Source organism: Mauremys reevesii, linkage group 7 (genome assembly GCF_016161935.1).
Source record: "Mauremys reevesii isolate NIE-2019 linkage group 7, ASM1616193v1, whole genome shotgun sequence".
Taxonomy (NCBI): Eukaryota; Metazoa; Chordata; order Testudines; family Geoemydidae; genus Mauremys; species Mauremys reevesii.
This window is the reverse complement of record NC_052629.1, coordinates 24,617,501-24,639,801: the sequence shown is the minus strand read 5'-3', so window position 1 is coordinate 24,639,801 and position 22,301 is coordinate 24,617,501. Positions and strand designations below refer to the sequence as shown.

The 22,301-nt window shown below is 37.7% G+C and overlaps 1 protein-coding gene and 1 long non-coding RNA gene across 4 annotated transcripts in view; one reads left to right on the top strand and one right to left on the bottom strand.

The window, feature by feature from the left end:
• Positions 1–802: 802 nt before the first annotated feature.
• The window catches only part of MGMT (O-6-methylguanine-DNA methyltransferase), a 308,225-nt gene continuing 286,726 nt past the window's right edge, over positions 803–22,301 (bottom strand). For 2 of the 3 annotated variants that reach the window (XM_039481178.1, XM_039481179.1), the window contains 2 exons: positions 11,950–12,089; positions 8,636–10,067 (listed from right to left, as the gene is read on the bottom strand). In XM_039481178.1, the coding sequence (XP_039337112.1) occupies positions 9,774–10,067; positions 11,950–12,089 (434 nt within the window). In that variant the 3' untranslated portion in view covers positions 8,636–9,773. Of the gene's footprint in view, positions 2,172–8,635; positions 10,068–11,949; positions 12,090–22,301 lie in introns of those variants that run through there. The other variant, XM_039481180.1, reaches the window with a different exon arrangement.
• The window catches only part of LOC120368731, a 27,062-nt gene continuing 13,313 nt past the window's right edge, over positions 8,553–22,301 (top strand). The window contains exon 1 of the long non-coding RNA XR_005582749.1: positions 8,553–8,660. This is a non-coding gene — a long non-coding RNA (uncharacterized LOC120368731). The remainder of the gene's footprint in view (positions 8,661–22,301) is intronic.

Below are 22,301 nucleotides of genomic sequence, written 5' to 3'. Positions count from 1 at the left end.
AATTGTATTCTTATACACATGTAGGCAAACAACTTGTATACCAAATATAGTTTCTTTTTTATAGCCTTATGTTTAACAGTATGAAATCATGAATTTTAGTTCTTGATATGTTATGATAGACAATGTAAATTTTAACACTTCCCTGGTTTTCAGTTTTATTATCACAAACTAGTGGGCTCAAATAACAGTGGGTCCAGTTGATGCCATTAAGGTGTTTAAGTACCCGAGTACAATCAAGTAGTTAAGACAGTCTAATGATATAAATTGAACCTACAAAAGGTTGCGGACAAAAAATTGTACCTGAAAATATTTGTCCATGGAAGTTAAAGTACAAAACTGGAGACTGGGTTGAGGTTTTGCTAAAAATCTGTTCCTCTACACTTTAAATGATTTACAGGTACTGTACTCAATGATAGTGTCTTCATGACATTCACATTTACTATTTCAGAAAAAGGACAAATTTATGGCAAAACAAATGTAAATATCTACAGATAAGCAGCAAGTGATGTAATATTTGAAAAAGTTTAAAGTTTACACAAAGCATTGTGTTCGCTTGTTGGTATCCACATATTATAAAAGATAAAATACACCCAAACTGTACATATTATAAGGCTATATTTTTATCTCAGGGTTCTGGTGACATGTACAAACCACTTGAGCTTTGCTTTCTTGGTTTATATTGCCACCAGAAACCCTTGATAAAAATACAGCCTTATATTGTACAGTTGGGTATAGTTTATTTTCTCCATATATCATGTACTGCATTTTATTTACACACATACACACAGAAACATGTACATGCATAACAACTTTATTAAAAAGGTAAGATATCAATAATACTGCATTAACAAAGTAATACATTGTAATATAATACAGTAATTTCTTTGTTAGCAATGAGCTTTCTAAAGAGACACCTACAAGAATATGAAAAAAACCCATAAAATCAGTATTTCCATGTTATAATTTATGACTCCCAGACTGAAAATTTCAGCTCTTGGTAGTTTGTAATATTTTACTTTCATGGAATCCTTTTTAAGTAATCAGAAATTTTAGCTTCAATATCCTTTCACTGCCTACATTTTCTATGGATAACCTATATGGAAAAAAAAGCTTTCCCCTAACTACTCAGAGTATTGTATAATGCACATGAAAGCTAAATAAAATAATAATCACAATAGTACTTATCAAAAAATATAACAATTTAAATTTTTTGAGAAAACTATGGTAACGTAACTGCTTAATTTGAAAAAAGCTCTTTATTTGGCATAAAATAATTTACCAGCATCTACTTTTCTGTCTACTTACTGCAATGTTAATAAAGACAATAATTTTTATTCATATCTTTTAAGCATCTCAAGCAATTTGAAAAGAAAAGCTGTGAACAGGCAATTCAATAGCCATTTCCTTTTGAATGATTCTCAATGTGTTTAATTAACAACTGTTTACGTAAAACATCATTTCAACAGTTCAAACATCAAAGAAAACCAGGAGAATCTTGGGCACCAATCCTGGCAGAGGTACAAGCTTTTCAATCTGGACAAATACAAAGCTAGGCAGGAACAGGGAGGTGTGTGCTGAAGCTTTTGCATTTCATTTTGCTCTCAGAAACACGCAAAGGCTTCAGACTGCCGGCTGTCCCCTCTGTGAGCCAGATGCTTCCTTAGAGGGGCAGTTGCACCTAACATTTGCCATGCCCCTCCCACTCCCTTATCCTTGCTTTAATGGACATTAAAAATAGAACAAAACAGGACTGGAGATGGGAACAAAATACATGCACAACAGGCACAGTCCGCTGTACTCATTCTGCTGTAAAATGTAAAAACAAGAAAGGGCATACAAGCTGCGTCCCCTAGGACACATCCAGCTTTTTTAATATAGTAGTGCCACCACACATTTCACTTCGGATGTTGTATTATATTTATATGTCACTCAAATATTTACCATTTTCCGGAATTCTACTGTGTGTTCTGAAAGCTTGTTATAAGCCAAGTATCTTTGGTTATGTGTTTTGGCTGTATAACAGCTGTGGCTGAACTGCATCAATATGCTAACTTTTCTTTCTGAAGCTTCTCATGTGACAAAAGCCACTCTTTCAGATGAATTCCTCCTCCGTAGTTGCCAGTCTGTCCACTGCTGCAAATCACTCTGTGGCATGGTATTATAATAGGAACCTGCAAAATACATTCACATACAAAAATAAGGTTTCTGAATCATTTGTCTGTCTTTTCTTGAGATTATTATGAATTGAAGTTCTTGTGGTTCTCCGGTCAGAAATGTAAATCCCACCCTAGCGGGCCCTGGCTGGGTGCCAGTGAGGCCAGGGCACCATGCAGGAGCAAGTGCTGGCACAGAGTCAGGCTCCACAAACATCTCCGATTTGTCTGTGGTGCATGCTATCTGCTCGCCCTGTCCCCTAGCTCTTATAGCAGACTATGGGAGCAGCAGATCTCGGAATACAGACTCTAGCCCAGGAGAATAGCCTACAACAGCAGTCACTTTTACCATTCACCAGTAAGTGCGCAAAGAAACCGGACATGGGTAGGCCCACCAAGGACAGAGGCGTTAGGATGGCTACTAATATGCCATTAAATTATTGGTGACCTGGATTCAAATATTAAGTTATGGGCTGGTATAGTGGCCATTTGCTGTATTGGTACATGGGAATGTCAGTTGCCAAGTCCAGGACTGATTTCTGGCTCAGTAGAAGGATGCAGGCTGGGAATGCAGTGGACACAATACACTCAGACCTTGTAGGAAAGGAGTGTTTATCACTCGGTACTGATCCCTCTGGGCAGGAAAGTAGTGACACTGGTGGGCTCGGAGGAGGAAACTAACCCAGTTCTGAGCAGGAAAAATAAACATACAGAGATAAGGGATTAAAAAGAGAGGGACGTGGAGAGATTGTTAGGGTTCTTAAAGAGGAGGCAAAGGTCTCCTCCCAAAGAACAAGTAAAAGCCATGTAAAACATATTGCATGTTCTCTGAGAAAAATGCCAGTGCTCTGCCCTCCCTCCACTTCAACACCACAGACTCAAACACACAACTGGACAGCTCAGTGATAGATAATGGGTTATGAAGTCTCATTCACAGGCCAGTGGCCAAAATAAAGCTTAGACTGTTAGCTGCCAAAAGTCCTCGCAATCAGATAGCATTTCAGTGGCCTACATGAAATGAGTTGGTGGTTTCAGGCAAGTTCCCAGTGAACAGTTCACAAATGTTGCTGTCACAAATAACACACTTGACAGTGTCAAGAGGAAAAGGGATGACTGAGCCATAGAGACTGAACTACCATCCTGACTCAAGAGATGGTCCTCCTTTGCCAGAGTGAAACATACCGTGAAGAAGAGAGGGCTTCCCTTTCACAAGAATCACGGTCTTAAAAACATGTAAGAAGAATTCAGACAAATGTAATCAAAGGAATCCAGTTCCTCTTTACAAAACTAATTGTAAGTGATGTGATGTTCTTCTGCTGAAACATATAGGTGAAGCACAAATTTACAGTACATTAAGAGTGCAAAAAATTATTGTCATGTTGCTGAGATTTCTGTAGATACCAGTCGCATATGCCTTCAGTTGTTAGCGGTCACTGTCTTGTCCAGTTCCGAATAAAACTGCACTTCTTATATGAGAATCCTGACTGCTGATATAAGAGGGTTTAACAGGTGTTCTGTATCCCAGAGTCAGCACAAAAACAATCTGGTTCTCATGGTAACAACTTTTCAAATTAAACAACAGAGTAAATAGGCCCAGAAACCCCATATAACTTGTTAGCAGATTTGTTAACGACTCTCATTGGGCGGCCCTAAATTACATACCCTGCTATTGCCAAAATCTGCATTTTGGAAGATGGTAAAGCATGTTTTTCAGCTGACTCTGTCCCTTTCTTAGGATTGCATACTCCTTGGCAGTGAAGAGGAGACTATGTGAGGATGGAGAAGCATGTCCATTTTAAACACAAGTATATCCTGTGGTTTTTTTTTTAGTAGAGATACATAATTTATGCATAAATGATACACATACATGAAGATATCTTTGAAGTGGTTTATGAGTTGGTGAGGAGGAGGAGGAGGAAAGCGAGAGCAAAGTGGGCAGATTTTGCCCTCAGCTAGATCTCATGCAACCCTATTGAAATCTTCAGAGTGATCGATCATGTCAGGGAAGAAAATGTGCATGCATGTGAGACCCCTCCAAGATTCTGAGTTGCCAATAAGGAGCACTCAGCATAGTGGAAGAGAGGGGGAGACAAAGGCAATTTTAAAATGATCCTTATAGTCCCCAATCCAGGGGCCATCTATGTGCTGGTCTGGTCCCTAGCATAAACTAGAGCAGCCCGAAGACTAAAGCAATCTGTGTTTGCTACCAAATAACCCCACCCCTCTCCAGGGATTGCTGGTCCACGCCCTTTGTGTCAGTGGTTGGGAAGTGATGGACACAGCATCTGTTATGATACCTCTAGGTCACCTTAGAATTCCCCCTGCAGAAGAAGAGTCTTCCAGTGTCTACAACTTTAGGATATCTTTGCACAGTAAAAGCACTGCAAACTGATCTAAACCAGTGCAGGATCTGGACCATAGTGTCGAAAACAAAGGGCTCACATAGATCCTGGTCCTGCAAAGCAATGCATCTGTGTAGACACGGAAGAAAAGGAAGATCATGTTTTCAGGTCCTGTATACGATATATAATTTATCAGTGTTTCTCAAAAGCTCAAAGGAAAGGTTTGCATACAGAAGCTCATGAGCATTCAGTAGCACGGTAACATAACCAAAAATAGGTACTGAATTATGAATATTTGGTTATGCTGAAAATAACTTTCCAAGAGGAAAAAATAATATTCATAGAGTAAGGATAATACTGACGGTTTTGTATAGGAGCTAAGTGCTATAGCAATGGGTGCATTACAAATAGCTAAAATACATAAAGAGAACAGAGTTTCAGTTTTAGAAAATGAAACATTTGCCAGGTATCCCTTTGCTACCACTTTAACAACTAGGGAAGGCAGTGTCAGCAAGTGGATAAAGCACTAGATTGGGACTCAGGAAACCTGGATTCTACTCCCAATTCTGCCACTGGCCTGCTCAGTGACTTTGGAGAAGTCACTTCACCTCTTTGTGCCTCAGTTTCCCATATATAAAATGATACTTTTTTGGGTAAAGATATTTGAGAACTTCTCATGAGAAGTACCAGGTAAGATTATTATGATAATAATTATTTAACAGTAAGTCAATCTGAGACTGATTTTGTATATTTAAAATCTATACCAGCATACATTTAATTTGCACCCTAAACAATTTGAGAAACTGTTTTATACCTTTTGCTTTATATCATTCATAGCAGAATGTCAAGGGTTTTCAAAAATGTACATGACAAATTACATAACATACTGATAATGTAGAGAAGTACATAAATGCAATGTTTTTTTTATTACTGGTGTTTATATATCATCCTTGAAATGCACATCATAAAAAATTCAGCACATCATCTTTAATCTTACAACATTTGTTTTGGTAACAGGATAGTATTTCAAATGCAGTGATGCAACTGTGAAAGGAAATGAGGTACTAAAAAGTGCATCCTTCAAGATGCTGAACATTTTAGATTCAAGATTATTTGGTACAGCTTTCTTAATCTGTATGAATAGATGCAAAACATTACACTGATTCATTTTCTATTCCACTTTGCAGTTTTTCCTTTATAAGGCTCAAACTATGCTTATTTAAGTACTCTAGAGGTAAGAATGTGAACTTGGATCTCAAAGCTGCAGGGTGCTAATTGCCCTCAACATTCAGCACTTTGCAGGATCAAGCCCTTGAACAGAAATGGAAGGCAAATAGATTTAAAAAAGCTGATGATGGAAAGGAGATAGAGTAATGGATATTATATAGGTTGTTAAATTATTTTTAAAAACTTAGATGTAGACCATATGTAGTACATGGTGGTATAAAAATCTGACTGATCTTATTCACAACTGGCAACGCCACAAGTGAATTATGCAGGACATTTCCAATGAGCATCAATAAAATTTTTATACACCACTACACCATCATGTGTTCTGTTTACGTCACACTTTAATGAAGTTATTTTTAAAATTATTGATATTCTTCTTGATATCTTTCCATCCATAAAATCTATATTAGTTACTACCTACAGGTCTTGGAGTGGCAGTATAAACAGCAATAACTTGTAAAAATGCAAATATATTTAAATTCGCTTTTCCATAAATCAGGGTGTTCTGATGCTGTCATATACCTTGCAAACCTAAAGGGCCAGACACACTCCTCCTGATCCAGCTCTTTTGTGCTACTCAGGTGGTATGAAATAGTGAGACTGTCTGTAGCTGGCCAGCTGAGAATTCCCTCAGAGAATGGGGGAGAGGCACACTGCTCTACTGGTGTAAAGTCCACTCCTATGCCAACTTCCTCCTGAAGCAGAGTGTGTATTCTGGTGGAAAAGGACATGCCACCAATTCTCAGCCAGAGTATGATCCTTTGGGGACCACAGCCAGCTGGCACAAGTTAAAGCAGTCCATAGGCTGCTGTAATTCACCCTGGGGCTGGCACAGATCATTCTATAGAGCAGAAACCGGATCCCTGATGGCCCATGACTAACATGCTCTTGTACCATGCAAATCTCACCCAGATGCTTTATATATAAGAGGAAATCCGGGCATCTCACATCTCCAGTGGGATACACCTTCTGGTCGTATCTCTGAGGGGTGCAAGGAATTAGAACCTTGGCACTAATCCAAATCAGATTATAGCAAGTTTAACTTGATTCCTGCTTTTAATCTGATCCCTCTCTTTTGGGGCGGTGCTTGAGTTAGGAGGATAGGGTGGGAAAGTGTCTTGATGGCAGGTTCTTTTTATTTAAAAGATTACCGCTGCTGGGAACCAGAAGTAGTACTGGCCCAAATTAGTGATGACATCAAAGGTGCAAAATAAATAATATTTTGTCCATGGTTGTAGAAATTAGGTAATTTATGCCATTTTTGTCATAATGTATGATGTGTATATGATTAGTTTGTTATGTACTGTGTGTGTATGCATCATTCTATGCAGCACTGGAAATAATTAAAGAAAATGCATTACAATCTCCCGGTAATTTAAAAACATTGAATATCACTTCAGTTTGGTTTAATTGTGGTGACAATTTTCAGACTACTAAAATAATTAAACCTGCTAAAATTTACAAGAGCCCTAAGGACATTTGGAAAGGAATACTATCCCAATCCTCTGCTTTAAAACCTCAGCTACATGTAATGTAATTTTTATCAATACCCAAGCAGTTCATAACATTACAGCTCCATTGAAATCTTCATGCTGTGAAATCTAATTCATCCAATACATGAATCCATCACTTACACAGACCCCATCTCAAATGCTATAAAACTTCCAAACCCATAGATTTGTCTCCAACAAAAATAACATGAAGGGGCCTTTCAATCAATAATGGAATCCCTCTGATTCAGGTTCCAGCTGAATATTTTCTCCAACTTTGCTTTTGTTCTTCTGGGTAGAGGCCCACAAGGGAAAGAGCTTGTTTTCACTCGCAGCCTCATCAATACCTAAATCCTGGTGAACAAGTGACACTGAGAAGCTGTAATCAATAGCTCCCTGTGCGTTTTTTCTTCTGGTCAAATGGTTCAGCACTACTGACAGGCCTGACACTTAGAACATGATGCTAAATCTTTATCAACAGCCATCTAGGTGACTGGCAGAACAAGACTCGGGTGGTCATTAACGCTCATGGCAATCTGTGAATAAACTAACTCCTCAATAATGCGTTTGTTTAGAAAAAGGTGGGGAAAAAACTCTCTGCACAATGTATTGATTGCCTCTGAACTGCATTTAGCAAATTCTGTCTGAGGATGAAACAGAACGGTGTTCAACCGTGGTGCTCTGCTTGTTAAGAGTTTTCAATTTGACGCAATAGAAAACTGACCATCCTACTATACTGGTTGATGGACTGAATACTTATAGAAAGCTGCCAAACTGTCAAAAATAGATCAGTGAGGCCATAATGGAAACAGCTGAAATATCAAGTTATAACATACAACAAAAATCACACTTAGCTAAAAATAATCTTTCAGTGTTCTCATGTCCCATTGCTTTTTCTCCCCTATTCCCTGATAGAAACAAATACTATAATATGAACCAGCATGTGTTCAAGTTTATTGCCAGCCACCTAAGGAATTAATGCACAACTAGTTTTATGCATTTGCAACATTTCAAATCCATACTTCACGATCTTCTCTTAAATGCACAATTACTCTATTCAATCTTGAATGTTTCAAAAATGTTGGTTGAATAATATTCTTGACTTACGTTAGATCGATATTAGTGTCAAGTTATACACTTAGTTAGGTTTTAGCCTGAACAATAACATAAGCAGAAAGAATATAAAGAGACTTTATACAGTTATTGCTGCTGTTAACAGACCACTGAAGACATCTTATTTAAGTCATAGAATAGTCATTTATGATGGCCTTGGACTAATCAGCCCAACATTCCGTATCTCCCATGAGTCTCTGTGATTTCTTTTTGATCCTCCTATAGTATTCTAATGAGATTTTTAATTGAACTTTATGGGTTCCCTTTGAGGACCACAGACCTCACAATCAATCTAAACTGCAGTAAACTATTTGAAGTTTTTCTTGCAAAAGGTGAGCCATCCCTGCCATGTCCTTGGCATAATTTGAAGCAAAGATGTTGCATCTCTCAGCTGCTGCCGGCACCTTTTCCACCTTCTCATAAAGTTGAAGGTCATTGTATGAATTATGTGAAGCAACCTAACTAGAAAGGAAACTTGTACAATGTATACTACAGAAGTTAACTAACCAGACATGATTTGTAGAAGAGAGAAGTATTTTGCTGGGTGGTGGAAAATATAAGGTATACATTTTTTTATTATTACTTTGGATTTCAGTCATGATAGGTTTTTACATATAGTTTTGTTTTTTAAACACTTGTTTCTAGTGATAATACAATTGACAACTCTCAGGAAATCGTGTTTTACAATTTTAGTGACTTTGGTCATATTTGGACAGGCACATTTATGGAGATTAATAGTGTAAGAATAGATTCATCAGACAGGTTGCAAAACAATACATGTTTCTGAATACTGTTACTAGTACCAGTCAACTGTTAATAACCAAATAATATGTGCCAACAAGTGCTGATGTCATATATCGTGGTAAGTATTTTGCATAGCTGGTACATTAAGGATTATAGTCTGTACTCACTAAACTTTAAACCATTATGTTATGTACAAAAATCTGTTTACTCACAATGGCTTTTGAAATTGCACACTTTCTTTTCAGGCATATCCTTAAACACAGGACACATTGGTAGACAAACAATAACAAAATTAGCTCTTCCGAATGCTGTAAAAGCAACTGATTTATGCATTTTTGACACATTATACAAGGGTGATGATTACTCAAAAGGGGCATTTCCATCATAACAAAGACATGTATATTATTCATGTAGCAGTTGTAATGCAGTAGTGCTTATAAGGACTCAACCTGCAATTTCACCAAAATATTTAATACTATGTCAAAATGGATGAACTGTGTTTAGTTAGATTTAAAACCTCATTGAAACTCCCTCATTGAAAATTTTTTTAAACAGTTAGCTAATGTATAGTCAAATATATTATGTCTGCTGTGTTTGTGAAGTTTGCAAATGCAATACAAAAAGTATATTAAGAATTTTGTAAGTGTATATGAGACTTTCATATGAAACAATCTACAAACACAGTCTGATACAATTTTTTGTCAATACGCTGTGCTGTACTTGACAATACAACTTATTTTAATATGATAGATTGCTTTCCAATACAATATGGTGTACATTAAGACAAGGCAATACAATGCAAACCTACAGGAAACAGTTCTCAAAGAATAACAATGTAGTTTTGTGCAAAAGGATATGTAATTGCTATTGCCTAGAAATGTACCCAGCTTTGCCCTCAGGCTGCAGTGGAGCAGCAGCATCCAAAGTAGAGGTAACAGCAGGTTGTGGTGTGAAAATTCCTGCTTTTTCTCCTGTGAGCAAGGATGAAAATAGTTCTGAAAATATAAAGCAAAGCTATGGCAATTTTTTAAAATGGGCTCCATCCCATGCTGCAACTACAGTATTTTCCGTTCTTGATATACCACCACATTTTAACATAACAATTACAGATTATTACACTGCATTAGGGAAAGGCATATACTAATACAATACCATACCAACATTTCACAATGAAAACTTGCTAATATAAAATATCAATATTATTATACTGTAATGATGCTCCTGTCTTTTTCAACACAAAGTCTTTCATTATTGCATATCTCCTATATCTCTAGTTAGAAGTCCCATATACATTCTGCACAAGCACATGTATAATTTTATCGTATTCCAAAAGGATTTTCTTTTTGACATGTCTCTGTTATTTTCTATTTAAATCTGCATGCTGTTCTTAAAACTACAAGTCCCAGTATGTGGGTCAGTTATGCTAGATTTCCTTTATAAATTAGGATAAATATGCACAGTGTATGTGGCACTGTGAAAAGCAAAACTTTATGATTTGTGTATGTAAAGTCACCTCCACTTGTGAATACAAATTTTTGTATTCACTTTCCTACCACACATTGTAGTCTCTTATGTACCTTATTAAAGAAAAACCTGAGGAAACTGAATATAAAAATAACATGGAAGGTCAAAGATTACAGCAGATATGATGCCAGAGAAATAAAGACATAGTAAAGTATGGAAAGATACACATTCTGAGGGCATTTGGTAATGAGGAGAAACATGCTCAAGAATGGCTGAAAAAGCCACAATGTTATTAATAGAATGTTAATAAATAAAACGTCCTTGTAAGCAGGTAGCCGGGGCATCTGTTGAAAGATGAATAGGCAATAACATCCCCTTTACTGTTCCTGGCCTTCCCCTTTCTGTACTTGTGTAACAATGAATGGTGAAACCAATGTTGTCCTATTGGCCCAAAGAGTGTGGATTCCACAGATGATACCAAGGGCTCACTATGGCCTGCAGACCTGGCATCAGCTGGTGCACCAAAGTTGCAACCAACGTCATACTGAGATATGCATCCAGAATCTATTGGTCTAATCTCAGGGAAGGGGCAAATATCCCAAAGCCCAAATACAGTAGAGTTGAGAAGCCAAACTCCCTCTTCCTTTTTTGTCCACATGCTGATATCTAATGACCTAACCCATGTGCCAGGACCTACATAACCTCGTTTAATATATAGGTCACACTAACGGATCCCAGCCAAACCTGAGCCAATTTGGTATGCTGAAAGTATCTGAGGCAACTGTTAGAGGGCTCACCAATGGCTTTACAAAACCAGAGGTCCAGACCCTCAACTCATGTACATTTGATAACTCCACTGAGTTTAATGGAGCTATGCCATTTACACCAGTTGAAGTTCTGGCTCAGCCTCTGAAGTGGGGAGAGAAGTTGGCCAGCCCAGACAACCCAGAACCTGAGCTGCTGGGAATCTGAGTCTTACTTGTGCCTTTATGAATGAAGAATCTATTTGCTCCTCTCACATTTCAGGCCCAGAGGGATGAACTAGTTTATAATTCAGTTAAAAGCCACTCACATCCTTTGAGAAAGTGTCACTGTTAAGTGACAAAGGATTCCCCATTCCCAAGAGTATAAAAAAAGTTTAAGAATAACAAAATGTCTATAGGTTGACGAATTAAATTAAAACAAGTGCAATGCTTCTTTTCAAACCTACTAACACCATAAATGGTGGGGAATAAATCATATTAAACTGGTTTATGCATTCATGCTGATTAAAAACACTTACTGACCTTATTACTCATGGTAGAGTAGTTTTCATAGCAGATAAATTTAATCTAATGACATTTAGCCCACAAAGCTTTCCGTCTAAACCCACCATCTTCCATCAACTTTATTTGAAAGTTGACATGAACTTACAGGATTGCTTCTCATTGCTCCTCCCACTGCTCTTGCTGCTTTGCTGTTGCCTGCCAGGTCTGCTAATTGCTTGTAAGAAACTGCCTCTCCAAATTTCACATCTCTCAACAGGGTCCATAACACTTGTCTGGTGAATGAATCTGAAAAAAGCAGCAGCAATACACTATTCATAAGGATGCCTTAAATAGCCAAGGTAAAAATCATTAAGAACTCTTACACAAACTATGGCATGAACAGCAACTTTTCTATTTTAAATTAAAACAGTCCAGATATTCAGTCCTGTTATTGTGTTCTATATTACTGTATTTAAATACATGATTATTAGAGTGCTTCAAATAATTGATCACTATAAAAAGGGATTTAAGGCTTTGATTTTTCTATATTTTTAATTTGCTTCAAGTACAATTATCCTGTTAACGCATATAATATGGTTTTCCATTAAATTGGCAGAATATAAATTAGCACAAAGTCAAATTAAATAGGGAAGAAATAACTGACTCTACCTATTTTACAAAGCTCTTGTATCGCTAGTTAATTTCAAACTTCAGCTGGGACACACTGGAAAAGAAGCCCTAGAGCCAGTGGACTTGGTATTATCCTGGCTGACTGCATTTTATAGTAGAGACCCCCAAGCTACTGTTCAGAATTCTAGACATTATAAAATGTAAGGACTGTCTGTGACCTTCAATATACAGTACATCCTTAATGCTAAGGAGATGACAAATAAAATAACTTCCATTATTTTAGTTTTAATTTACAATCATCAAATTGCTTTTAGTTTTCATCCTGTTTCAATATTGCATAAATGAATGCATTAGAACATAAATGAATGCATTAGAACATTTTCCCCCTCTGTTTGCACAGTTTTAACTTTTCACCCAAGGATTATTTTACAGTAAGAAAACCAATAGCTAGTTTCAGATTTAGTTTGTTTTAACAGCGATTGTTCTTCCAAGACACTTGCAGAAGCTGCGATGAAAACTACAAAACATCTCTACTGTGGGTAACAAACTGTAATAAAAAATAAGACGCAAACAATGATGAAAACACTAGTCTCATCCTTCGGCAATGAAACAAACTGATTAAAAACATTTTCTTCTTATTCTGGTACTGAGTGCCACTGACTATGTTATATGCAAACCTAGTGAAATGTGATTTTGTTCTTAAAGGAAACCCATACACCATTATTTGTGTGTTAAATAATAAAAATCACTTCTTAACTGAAGGGAATGATAATCACTTCATTGAAAAAATCTGTTTAGTCTTTATTATAACATTAAGCAAATTAAACATCAGCATAATCCAGGTGATACTAGAAAAGGGTCATCAAAGAAATTAACTTTGTTGTTCATTAATTTACATGGATTAGTAGAGGGCAAAGAGATAGCAAATCTGCTCTAGTTTTTTATGATATAATTTCAAACTGTACACCATTTGTGGCAGTAGGGTGACTTTGGGGTTAATCAGACTGATTTGTCCTTTTAATTGCTTTCTATTCAAAGAAAATTCATTAGATAATGTTCTCTTCAAAATTCATGAATCAATTTAACTGAAGAAACCACATTAACAGCTTTGGGTTCATTAGCACATGCAGTTGTGTTACTAGCTGATTGCTAGGAGGGTTTCCTTAGGCAAACAGATTTTGTTTACTGTGATTTCTTTAGAAAGGTTTATTTCAAATCAAATTGTTACTTATTATTTTTTAACCTCTTTTTAAGCCAGCAAGATTAGTGTTAACCTTGAGCACTCAGGGATTTCAGGGAATTATTGCCTGATGTCATTTTTTAAATCAATGAAATAAAGTAAATCCACATTGCCAGGGACTCACTCCAAATTCCCTCTGTCCCGACTCCCACCCTTTTTGGCAGAGAAATAGGAGGCGGGTTAGGCCAGCAGGGTAGGTGGACCTGGAACTTTACAAAACCTGTAGGAATAAAATGAGAAGTCTGTGCAAACTTAACTGGAGCATGGAATAGTTACAGGAAACAATGGAATGGTTCCAAAATCATCATTTGAGAGCAAAGCAATAATGGTTCTTTGTAGCGTGATGGCCAAATTATTGAGTACCTTTTAACATTCTAAAAATATTGTATGATAAAACAATTATCTCTGTCCTTACATATGGATACATATTTTCTGATTCACTGTACATTTTTCAAATGAAACAGTATATACTGTATCTTTACTGTCACAAAACGTTAGACGTTATAGCTCAAAATAATGAAATATTTAGCAATCATGCACATCAGTTTATAAATGTATCTGAAAACTCAATTTTGCCCTGTAGGGAGCAAATGCATTAATTAGTTTAAGCAGCTCGAAGAGACAGTGCCAAATACTGTTATTAAACTGTCTATAAGTGTTAGTGCCTGTATGCATAACCTGCTCAAAATTAGATGGCTGAACCTTCACCAATTTTCAATACAGGTGCCAACATTTTATGCTATTAAATACCATTATAAAGTGTAGTAAAATTTGCACATAAAAATTAACACACATTCTCTCTCTCTCTCTCTCTCTCTATATATATACACACACACACATGAAAATGCTTTATATTTTCATGAGGTTAAGATGACTACATTATTTTTGAGCTGTGGATCGAAGCAAAGCCATGATTGAGGTATACTACATCATCCAAACGACTAGCAAGTGTTTTCTGTTCTCCACCCCTGCCACTATTATGGTGTACATATTGTATATGTTGTTTAAGAAATATATTCTATTCAGCGTAGTAGACTCTCTGCTGCCCTCTTTCCAGACAATGTTGTTGCTAACAATAGAGCACCTGACTTTGTTAAAACATATATTCTGTTTTAATTGATAAATTTTATCCCTAAATGCACACTACATTGTGCAAGGGGAGATATGCTGAGATGAAGGTTCCAGAACTGTGGGTATCAGAGATCTTATAACCATACAGGTAAAGAATTGTGGGCCAAAGAGACACCGCTGGCTTTTTGATTGGTGATGGCTTTCTTGTCCATTTGAACCTGCTAGAAACAAGCTTTTCTAATAGCTGCATTGATCATATCTGAAGACTATAAATAAGGGATTCATTCAAAACTTGAAATCTATCAATAAAACGTACTCCTCCCACAATAACAGGCACAGATAGCAATATACAGTCTCTGCTGATTTTTCCTTGCATTGATTTTAAGAGAACAGTATAATGAAGTCTAGGCTGCAGGGCAAAAGGTATTTCAATGAAAGATGCATGTTAGAAGTTCATGTCGGACAAAGGGCTTAAGGTGTGCTAGGCCACAGACCTGGGTAACCTATGCTTCCCCCTATACAACAACTGGCCATTCTGAAGCAGGTCAGGAGATGTCTCATTGCAGATCTTGGGCAATAGGAGGAAGTTGGTTGCATGGGGAAGTGGCCAGCCAGTAGGAAATACCTTGCATTCTCGAAAGACACTAAGAGAAATTGGGAGGCTAGATGGTAAAGGAGGAAGGAATGTGTGGAAAATATAATGGAGCAGAAAGAGGAAAAAAGGGATGGAGGAGAAAACACAATGGTGAGGGTAAAGAAGAAATAGAAAACTGAAAATATAAATGACAAGGTAAGAAAGAAATCACATGAGAGAGAGAAAAACCCTCTGCTCTCAGGGATATACTGCTGAGGATGTGAGCGATCCATGGGATTACAGAAGATAGGAATTATGTTTTCAGGGATTGCTTGTGGCTTGGTATGGGGATTCTGTAGCTCTGTTGGAGGCAGTGTTTTGTTTGAGATGGCCAATACAGTTTAGCCCTGGGAATTCTTATTTGGATACCTAACTGAAGTGGTTGTGGCCATTCGGTGACCACAATTGGATGGTCAACAGAGTTAACAATAACTATGAATCTGTACCCCTTGGCCACTGTCATGCTAGGCAAGGGGAGACAAGGCAGGAATAAAAAACGTACAGAATTATGCACCTGTGCATAAACAGAAGCTGAAAGCTTTGATTTTGGTTCCAGTCATTCCCTACCCCCATGAACAGCTCCATACCTTTCATGGAACTGGTCTGAACACCCTACTTCCCTCAGCCCTATATGGTGAAGATGTTTGGCTTGGACTTACACATAATTTACTGCAACACATTATTCAGAAAATATAGCCCAATATTATTTATTGAAAAGACATGAGAGCTATAACTGCCCAACACTAAAAAACACCCTGACAAACAACAAAGCCAACCCTCCCCGCCACAATACATTTAAACACACACAACAGTAACTTTTCCAAGTATTTCTTATTGCTTTGTACTTTTCAGAATAAAAAACAACAGGAATTAGATTCCATTACCTGCTAATCACTTCCAAAATTTTATAAGAAATCTAAGTTACATTTGAGCAAGTACCAAAAAACAAACAAAAACCCTAAAACCTTCACACTCATAACTTAACATCAGCCCAAGCAATTATGTTGAAAAGAAGTCCAAACAATGCACTCCCAGGCTGAAAGCTTGTATGCCAGGGGTTTTCAAACTTTTGTACTGGTGACCCCTTTCAGATAGCAAGCCTCTGTGTGCGACCCCCCTTATAAATTAAAAACACTTTTTTACATATTTAACACCATTGTAAATGCTGGAGGCAAAGTGGGGTTTGAGTTGGAGGCTGACAGCTCGCGATCCCTCCCCATGTATTAACCTTGTGACCCCCTGAGGGGTCCCGACCCCCAGTTTGAGAAGCCCCGTTGTATGCCAAGATTGAGTATGAAGTGAAGTTATAAATACCTGAAAAAAGAGGTTTTTAACTAACATTGTTAATGCCCAATGGTACAGGTGCTATGCCACTTTCTAGTCATACGGTGCCTGTGAGAATACATTTCCCCATATGAACAAGTTACTTTAATGCAGGGTAAACACAAACTGAAAACATATGTTCATTTTATGGTTAGGTGTGCCACACAATAATTTAATTAAAGGCTGGAAGCATTATAAAATGCAACTACGAACTACTACCAAAGCATCTAGGCCAGTGGTTCTCAAATTGTGGGCTGGGACCCCAAAGGGGATCGCAACCTATTTTAATGGGGTCACCAGGGCTGGCTTAGACTTGCTGGGGCCCCACTGCCTGGGATCAAAGCTGAAGCCTGAGGGCTTCAGCCCTGGGTGTTAGGGCTCAGATTACAGGCCCCCTGCATGGGGCTCAAGCTTTTGGGCTTTGGCCCCCCAGCTCAGGGTGGTGTAGCTCAAGCTTTGCCCCCCTGCCCCTCCACCCAGGGCGGCGGGGCTCCGGTGAGCTCAGGCTTTGGTCCCTCCTCCTGGGTCATGTAGTAATTTTTCTTGTCAGAAGGGGGTTGCAGTGCAATGAAGTTTGAGAACCTCTGATCTAGGCTTAATAACTACCACAGAGATCCAGATGCTACAGGGAACCTGATATAAGAAGAGCAGAGAGAATGGTGGACACTCTGTTAAGAATTCCAGTAATTTCCTCTCTCCCTCTATATGTCTTAAAATTCTGGGTAAGTTCAAAAGGTAAGAGGATTAATTCCTCCTCCTTATCCCATGGGCGAAGAGTGAGGCTGGACGGGACAGGACAGACAGACTATTCACCAAAAACTCATTGTTGGGAACCAGATAACTTATTCAAGTTTATTTTTAATGTGTTTCCAAATGTAAACATAGACAAATTCCTACATCTACCACATCAGTTGTGGAGACTGAGCAGTCTGTGTCTGCTTGCATGATATATACATATATTACAGTAGATACAGAACGTGGAATATGACCTTGCCTTACTCAAAATATTAGATTTATTTTTACAAGTTAGCTATGACCTTTATGACCTCATAAGTGGCAGAACCAAAGAAAAGACTAAAGTGGTTCATAAAGGTCAAACATAAAATGTAAAAATAAATTAGTAATTTTCATTTTGGAGATGTCCTATTAAATTTATACAATCCATAATTAATTTTATAGTGAGATATGTATTTTAAAAAATATTTTAAAAGTGAACATTGACTCTAAAACACTCAAACCATAGTGAGGTTCCATTTTTATCATCCCTCAATTACTTCCCTATTAGTTTTACTTGTAAAATGAGTAAGTTTATTTTTTTCGTACTGCTATTACTGCAAAATCAACCTTGGACCTCAGAGTGAGGCTGACTTTTTCTGGGTAATATATCAATAACAAGAATGGAGATTCTTCAGTTAAAATATACCAATTCTGTTTCTGACGTGTGGGTCTAAAGGTATATCTACACTACAACTGGGGTTGTGATTTGAGCTTGTGGAGACATGCCTGCACTAGTTTTAATCTAGCTAGCTTGCTAAAAATAGCAGTGAGAACATGGTGGACTGCATGACAAATATGTACCCAGGAGTGCTTCAGCACTGAGATGTTCAGATACCAGTATGATGGGTCCAATATTAAAACCTAGATAGATAAATTAGATAGATTATATATAGCCAATATTTAAAAACAGGTATGGCCTGTGTGATTTATACACAACTCTGTGTAGCAGAGGTGCACTATCCCTAGGAGAGCAAGGGAGAGATTATGCATCAGTTGGAAAAATTGTCTCTGGGAGTGTTTGCCATCCACAGGAGGTGCATGTCCTATGACATCCATTAGGTACCAGGAACCACAGGTATCAAACTTGGTCCACAGGGTTTTAGGAACCAGTAAGTTCTGTCCTGCCAACAGTTGCCAGAACTAGAAGCTCAACTAGGCCAGAGGACTCCAGTCCTGCAATCTGATTGGTGGAACTAAGTGGGGGTCCTGATTGGTTCCCTGATTCTAGTTAAACCAAGCACAGGAAGAGGAAGTTGTCTATTCAACTGAGTTTCCCCTGCTTAGGGCTGCTTCCCTTGAGCTGCCTGCTCCCACTGCCTGACTGTGGTATCCTGCCCCTGCTCTGACTCCTGCCCCTGCTCTGACCACTAGGTCAGAACATCCATGTCCCAGTTTTGACATTAGGATTAGACAGACTGCTCTACAGGAAAGTGTGGGTCCAGATGAGTGGGACCATCATCATATCTATTCTCACTCTCTCTCAGGATATCTGCTTGCTGGGAGCATAGGAAGTCAAAAGGTTCTGCTCACAAGGACTGGTATTGTGATTGGCTCTTGTGTCAACCATGCAAATGTCAACCCTTTGTTACGACTTTTTTTTTTTGTTAAAGTCTATGAATGCCTCTGAAAACTGAGTGTTTTTTCAGCAGTACTATGAAAAACCATAACCACAATTGACTCTCATTGGCATCCTTGAGAAGTTTCAATAGAGGCATCACAAAGTGAAAGGGCATGAAGACTGAATTCACTCACTCACAGATGTCGGCCCTCCAGGTCAGGGCTGAGATATATTGGCCGGGCAAGTGAGGATGTTCTATTTCATTGTTTGTGCTGAACTAGTTCTGTGGACAGAAAACTTCAGGGCTGTGGACAGGGATCACCAAGACTGTCACTCTGATGTCTTTTACAAGCACTACATTCATATAATTGTATTAAGAGATTAAATTAGAAATTAGTTATATGATATAAATAATATACATAATGGGCAGCAGTGAGATAGTATTTTTATTTTTACTAGTGTTCCTTTTAGCAGAGGGACCACAAAACTCACTTGAGGTTGCATCTCTTATGCATATTTCAATGATACAATTCAAGGCATTATTTCACTTTGAAAACAAACAATGCTATTTTTCTCCTGTGGCGAAAATATTCTGTGGCAATAACAACTGCTTCAGTAGAAAACTTTATGTCAACAGCAACATAATTCAATTATATAACTATCCACCATTCAAGTAATTCTCATTACATATTCAAAACTCCTGACCAAGATTACAGTAACTTTCAACTGTTTGATAATGACAACTACCCACCAGTGAACGACACAAGTCACAACTTCAGCAGAGTACTTCCTTCCAAAAGACCCTATAGAAAATAAGATCATGGATACACTACACACAAATTTCAAGACTCAACTGTAGCCATTCAAACAAAAAAATTGTCCTGTATTTGATAAGGAAAACCAACTAGGTGACAAGCAAGTGGGCTTATCAACTAGAGCTATAATCTTTGCCTGGATGAGAAGTCTTTAGGTTCTGTTCGGGTCAGATCCTGGCTATGACTTGTGATGATTTATTGCTCCTAACTTAGTGCACTATATGTTACTGTAAGGTAAGTAACCATTTGCTTTTTGTTTTTTAATTCCCAGGATGTAATGAGTTCTATACCCATAATATATACATTAGCTGTCCACTAGTTATACAGAGTGGTTCCTTCAATCATTTTAAGTAAAGAACAGTCCAGCATTTGTAATAGACCTTGAAATTCAGTGTTAATATTAAAATATTCCCCTTCCATCCTGACCTCAAAATGGTGGGGTACAAACATGGCACCTGGATGTTCCAATATTCCCTGGAGTATGTGCTGCAAGTGCAGCTCAAGGGAGTAAACATTTTTCATCTGAAACTGAAGGATGTAAAGATATAAACATTTAGCATGCTATATCTAAACACTACAGTTCTCTGAAAGTTTGCTACCAGATTGGAGTTTCAATTCAGTTGTGGCTCTGCCTCGGGATGAAAAGTTCTTTCTTCCGTGAGAGGCTATGAGAAGATAAACGTAGGCGAAGGGGTGTGTATACATGTGTTTTATATTTATATGTTTCTGTATCACGTAAGTCAGGGAAAGGTGAAAAATATGGTTAAATATTACAGAGAATTTCCCATATTTGATATATAGTTACAAGGACATCTTTAGCCTTGTGCACATCAACAGGCCAACCCATGTCAGAATGCAGTTCAACAGGAGCTGTGTCTGATCTTTGGTTTAATATGGCTTTAACTACAGTTCCCTTCAGATTGTTGACAGGGTTCTATCCTTACAAGCAAACAACTCTCTCTGGACCTTTGTTCATCAGTCTTTATTCAGGCTAAATGTCCTAGAGGTCAGTGGGAGTTCTGCCCAAGTAACTATCATAGTTCTGGGGCCTTTCTTACACGCTAACTAATGGTGTGCACATATAAAGGTAAAGTATAACACACACCTAATGAAATGAGCAGAAAACTCTAGCATACTATACTAAATTTCAGCATCTCAAATCTGTGGAAATTTGTAAAATTTAATGTTTTCCCCAGAATGCACATCCTATTTTGGAAGTTTACATGAAAACAAGAGCATGTGCAAAATATGGATCCTTAATTTATGACACATTAGCAACTATGTTTATCTAAGCTAAACATCATTCAGTAGTTATCATTAGGCTTTTCATTCCATGGGGTGGTAAGAGATGCTGAGAATTACAGAGCTAACTGCAATTCCCTCTTGGGCTACGACACAGACCATGTCACTCTACAGCATCCCCTGCCAGGCGATTTATGCAGATATTTGAAGCGGCGTATAGTTAAATGAAGAAGCTACATGGTCATCTTTGAGCTGTAGGTAATATATAACAAAATTGCAATTGCTACAAGAGAGGGGAATAAATGCTGTGAAAGAAGAGACTGGGAAAACAATCTCCTTCCACCCTACAAAGAAGTGGCAGGAAAGTCTTGCTTTGGAAAATGGATGACGGAGGTAAGCATAAGAGCAATTCCTTTTCTCTGATTCCAGTTCAATTTAGATTTTGTTGAATCCTCCCCACTCTCTGCAGCAAGATTTTCCTACCACACTAGTGTACTGTAGGCTGGAAAGATATCATGGCTTTTTTACCCCTTTTTTCTTGGCATATTTTCCCTTTCATATCTTATTTTTCTCACCCCTGTAGCTCTTGCAATTTGGCCCATGATTAACTCAGATTATGACCACGGGACTTCTTCATGTAATGTCTGCTGCTAACCCTTACAAAACTGCTTGGCAGGGTGTACTGTGGAGTAGCAAGGTCCGTCTCTTATCCCATGATTCTCAGCAAGTATCTTTATAATTCTCAGCTTCTTACAAGTCTTGTGTGTGGAGAGGAAAGCTGAGTACACACTTGAACTTTACTCTCCTTTACCCTTGTTTAATCAGTAATATTATATCACTGTGAATTATTGAATAAGTAAATTCAGAGACCCATAAATACAATACATTAGTGAATATTGCATTACCCCCAATCACAGCAGATGTAGTTTCTGACTGCTTAAATTCAACCTTTGCATTCTGGATCAAAATGTTGATTTCCCCCCATGCCCCACTGATATACTAAGGAAAAACAGGACATCATAAGATTAAAAAATACAAATATTTAGCAACCTGTTATAAAATATTTCTTTATAATACAGCTGGTGTGTATGTTTCAGCGTAAATAAATACATGGAAGTAATAACTTAAGAACTGTACTCACTTTGTTCACATATTTCTTAAAACAAGTCAATATGTGTAAACTCACTTCTACTGTTGCAGAACCTCACTGGATCCTGATCCAGTTATC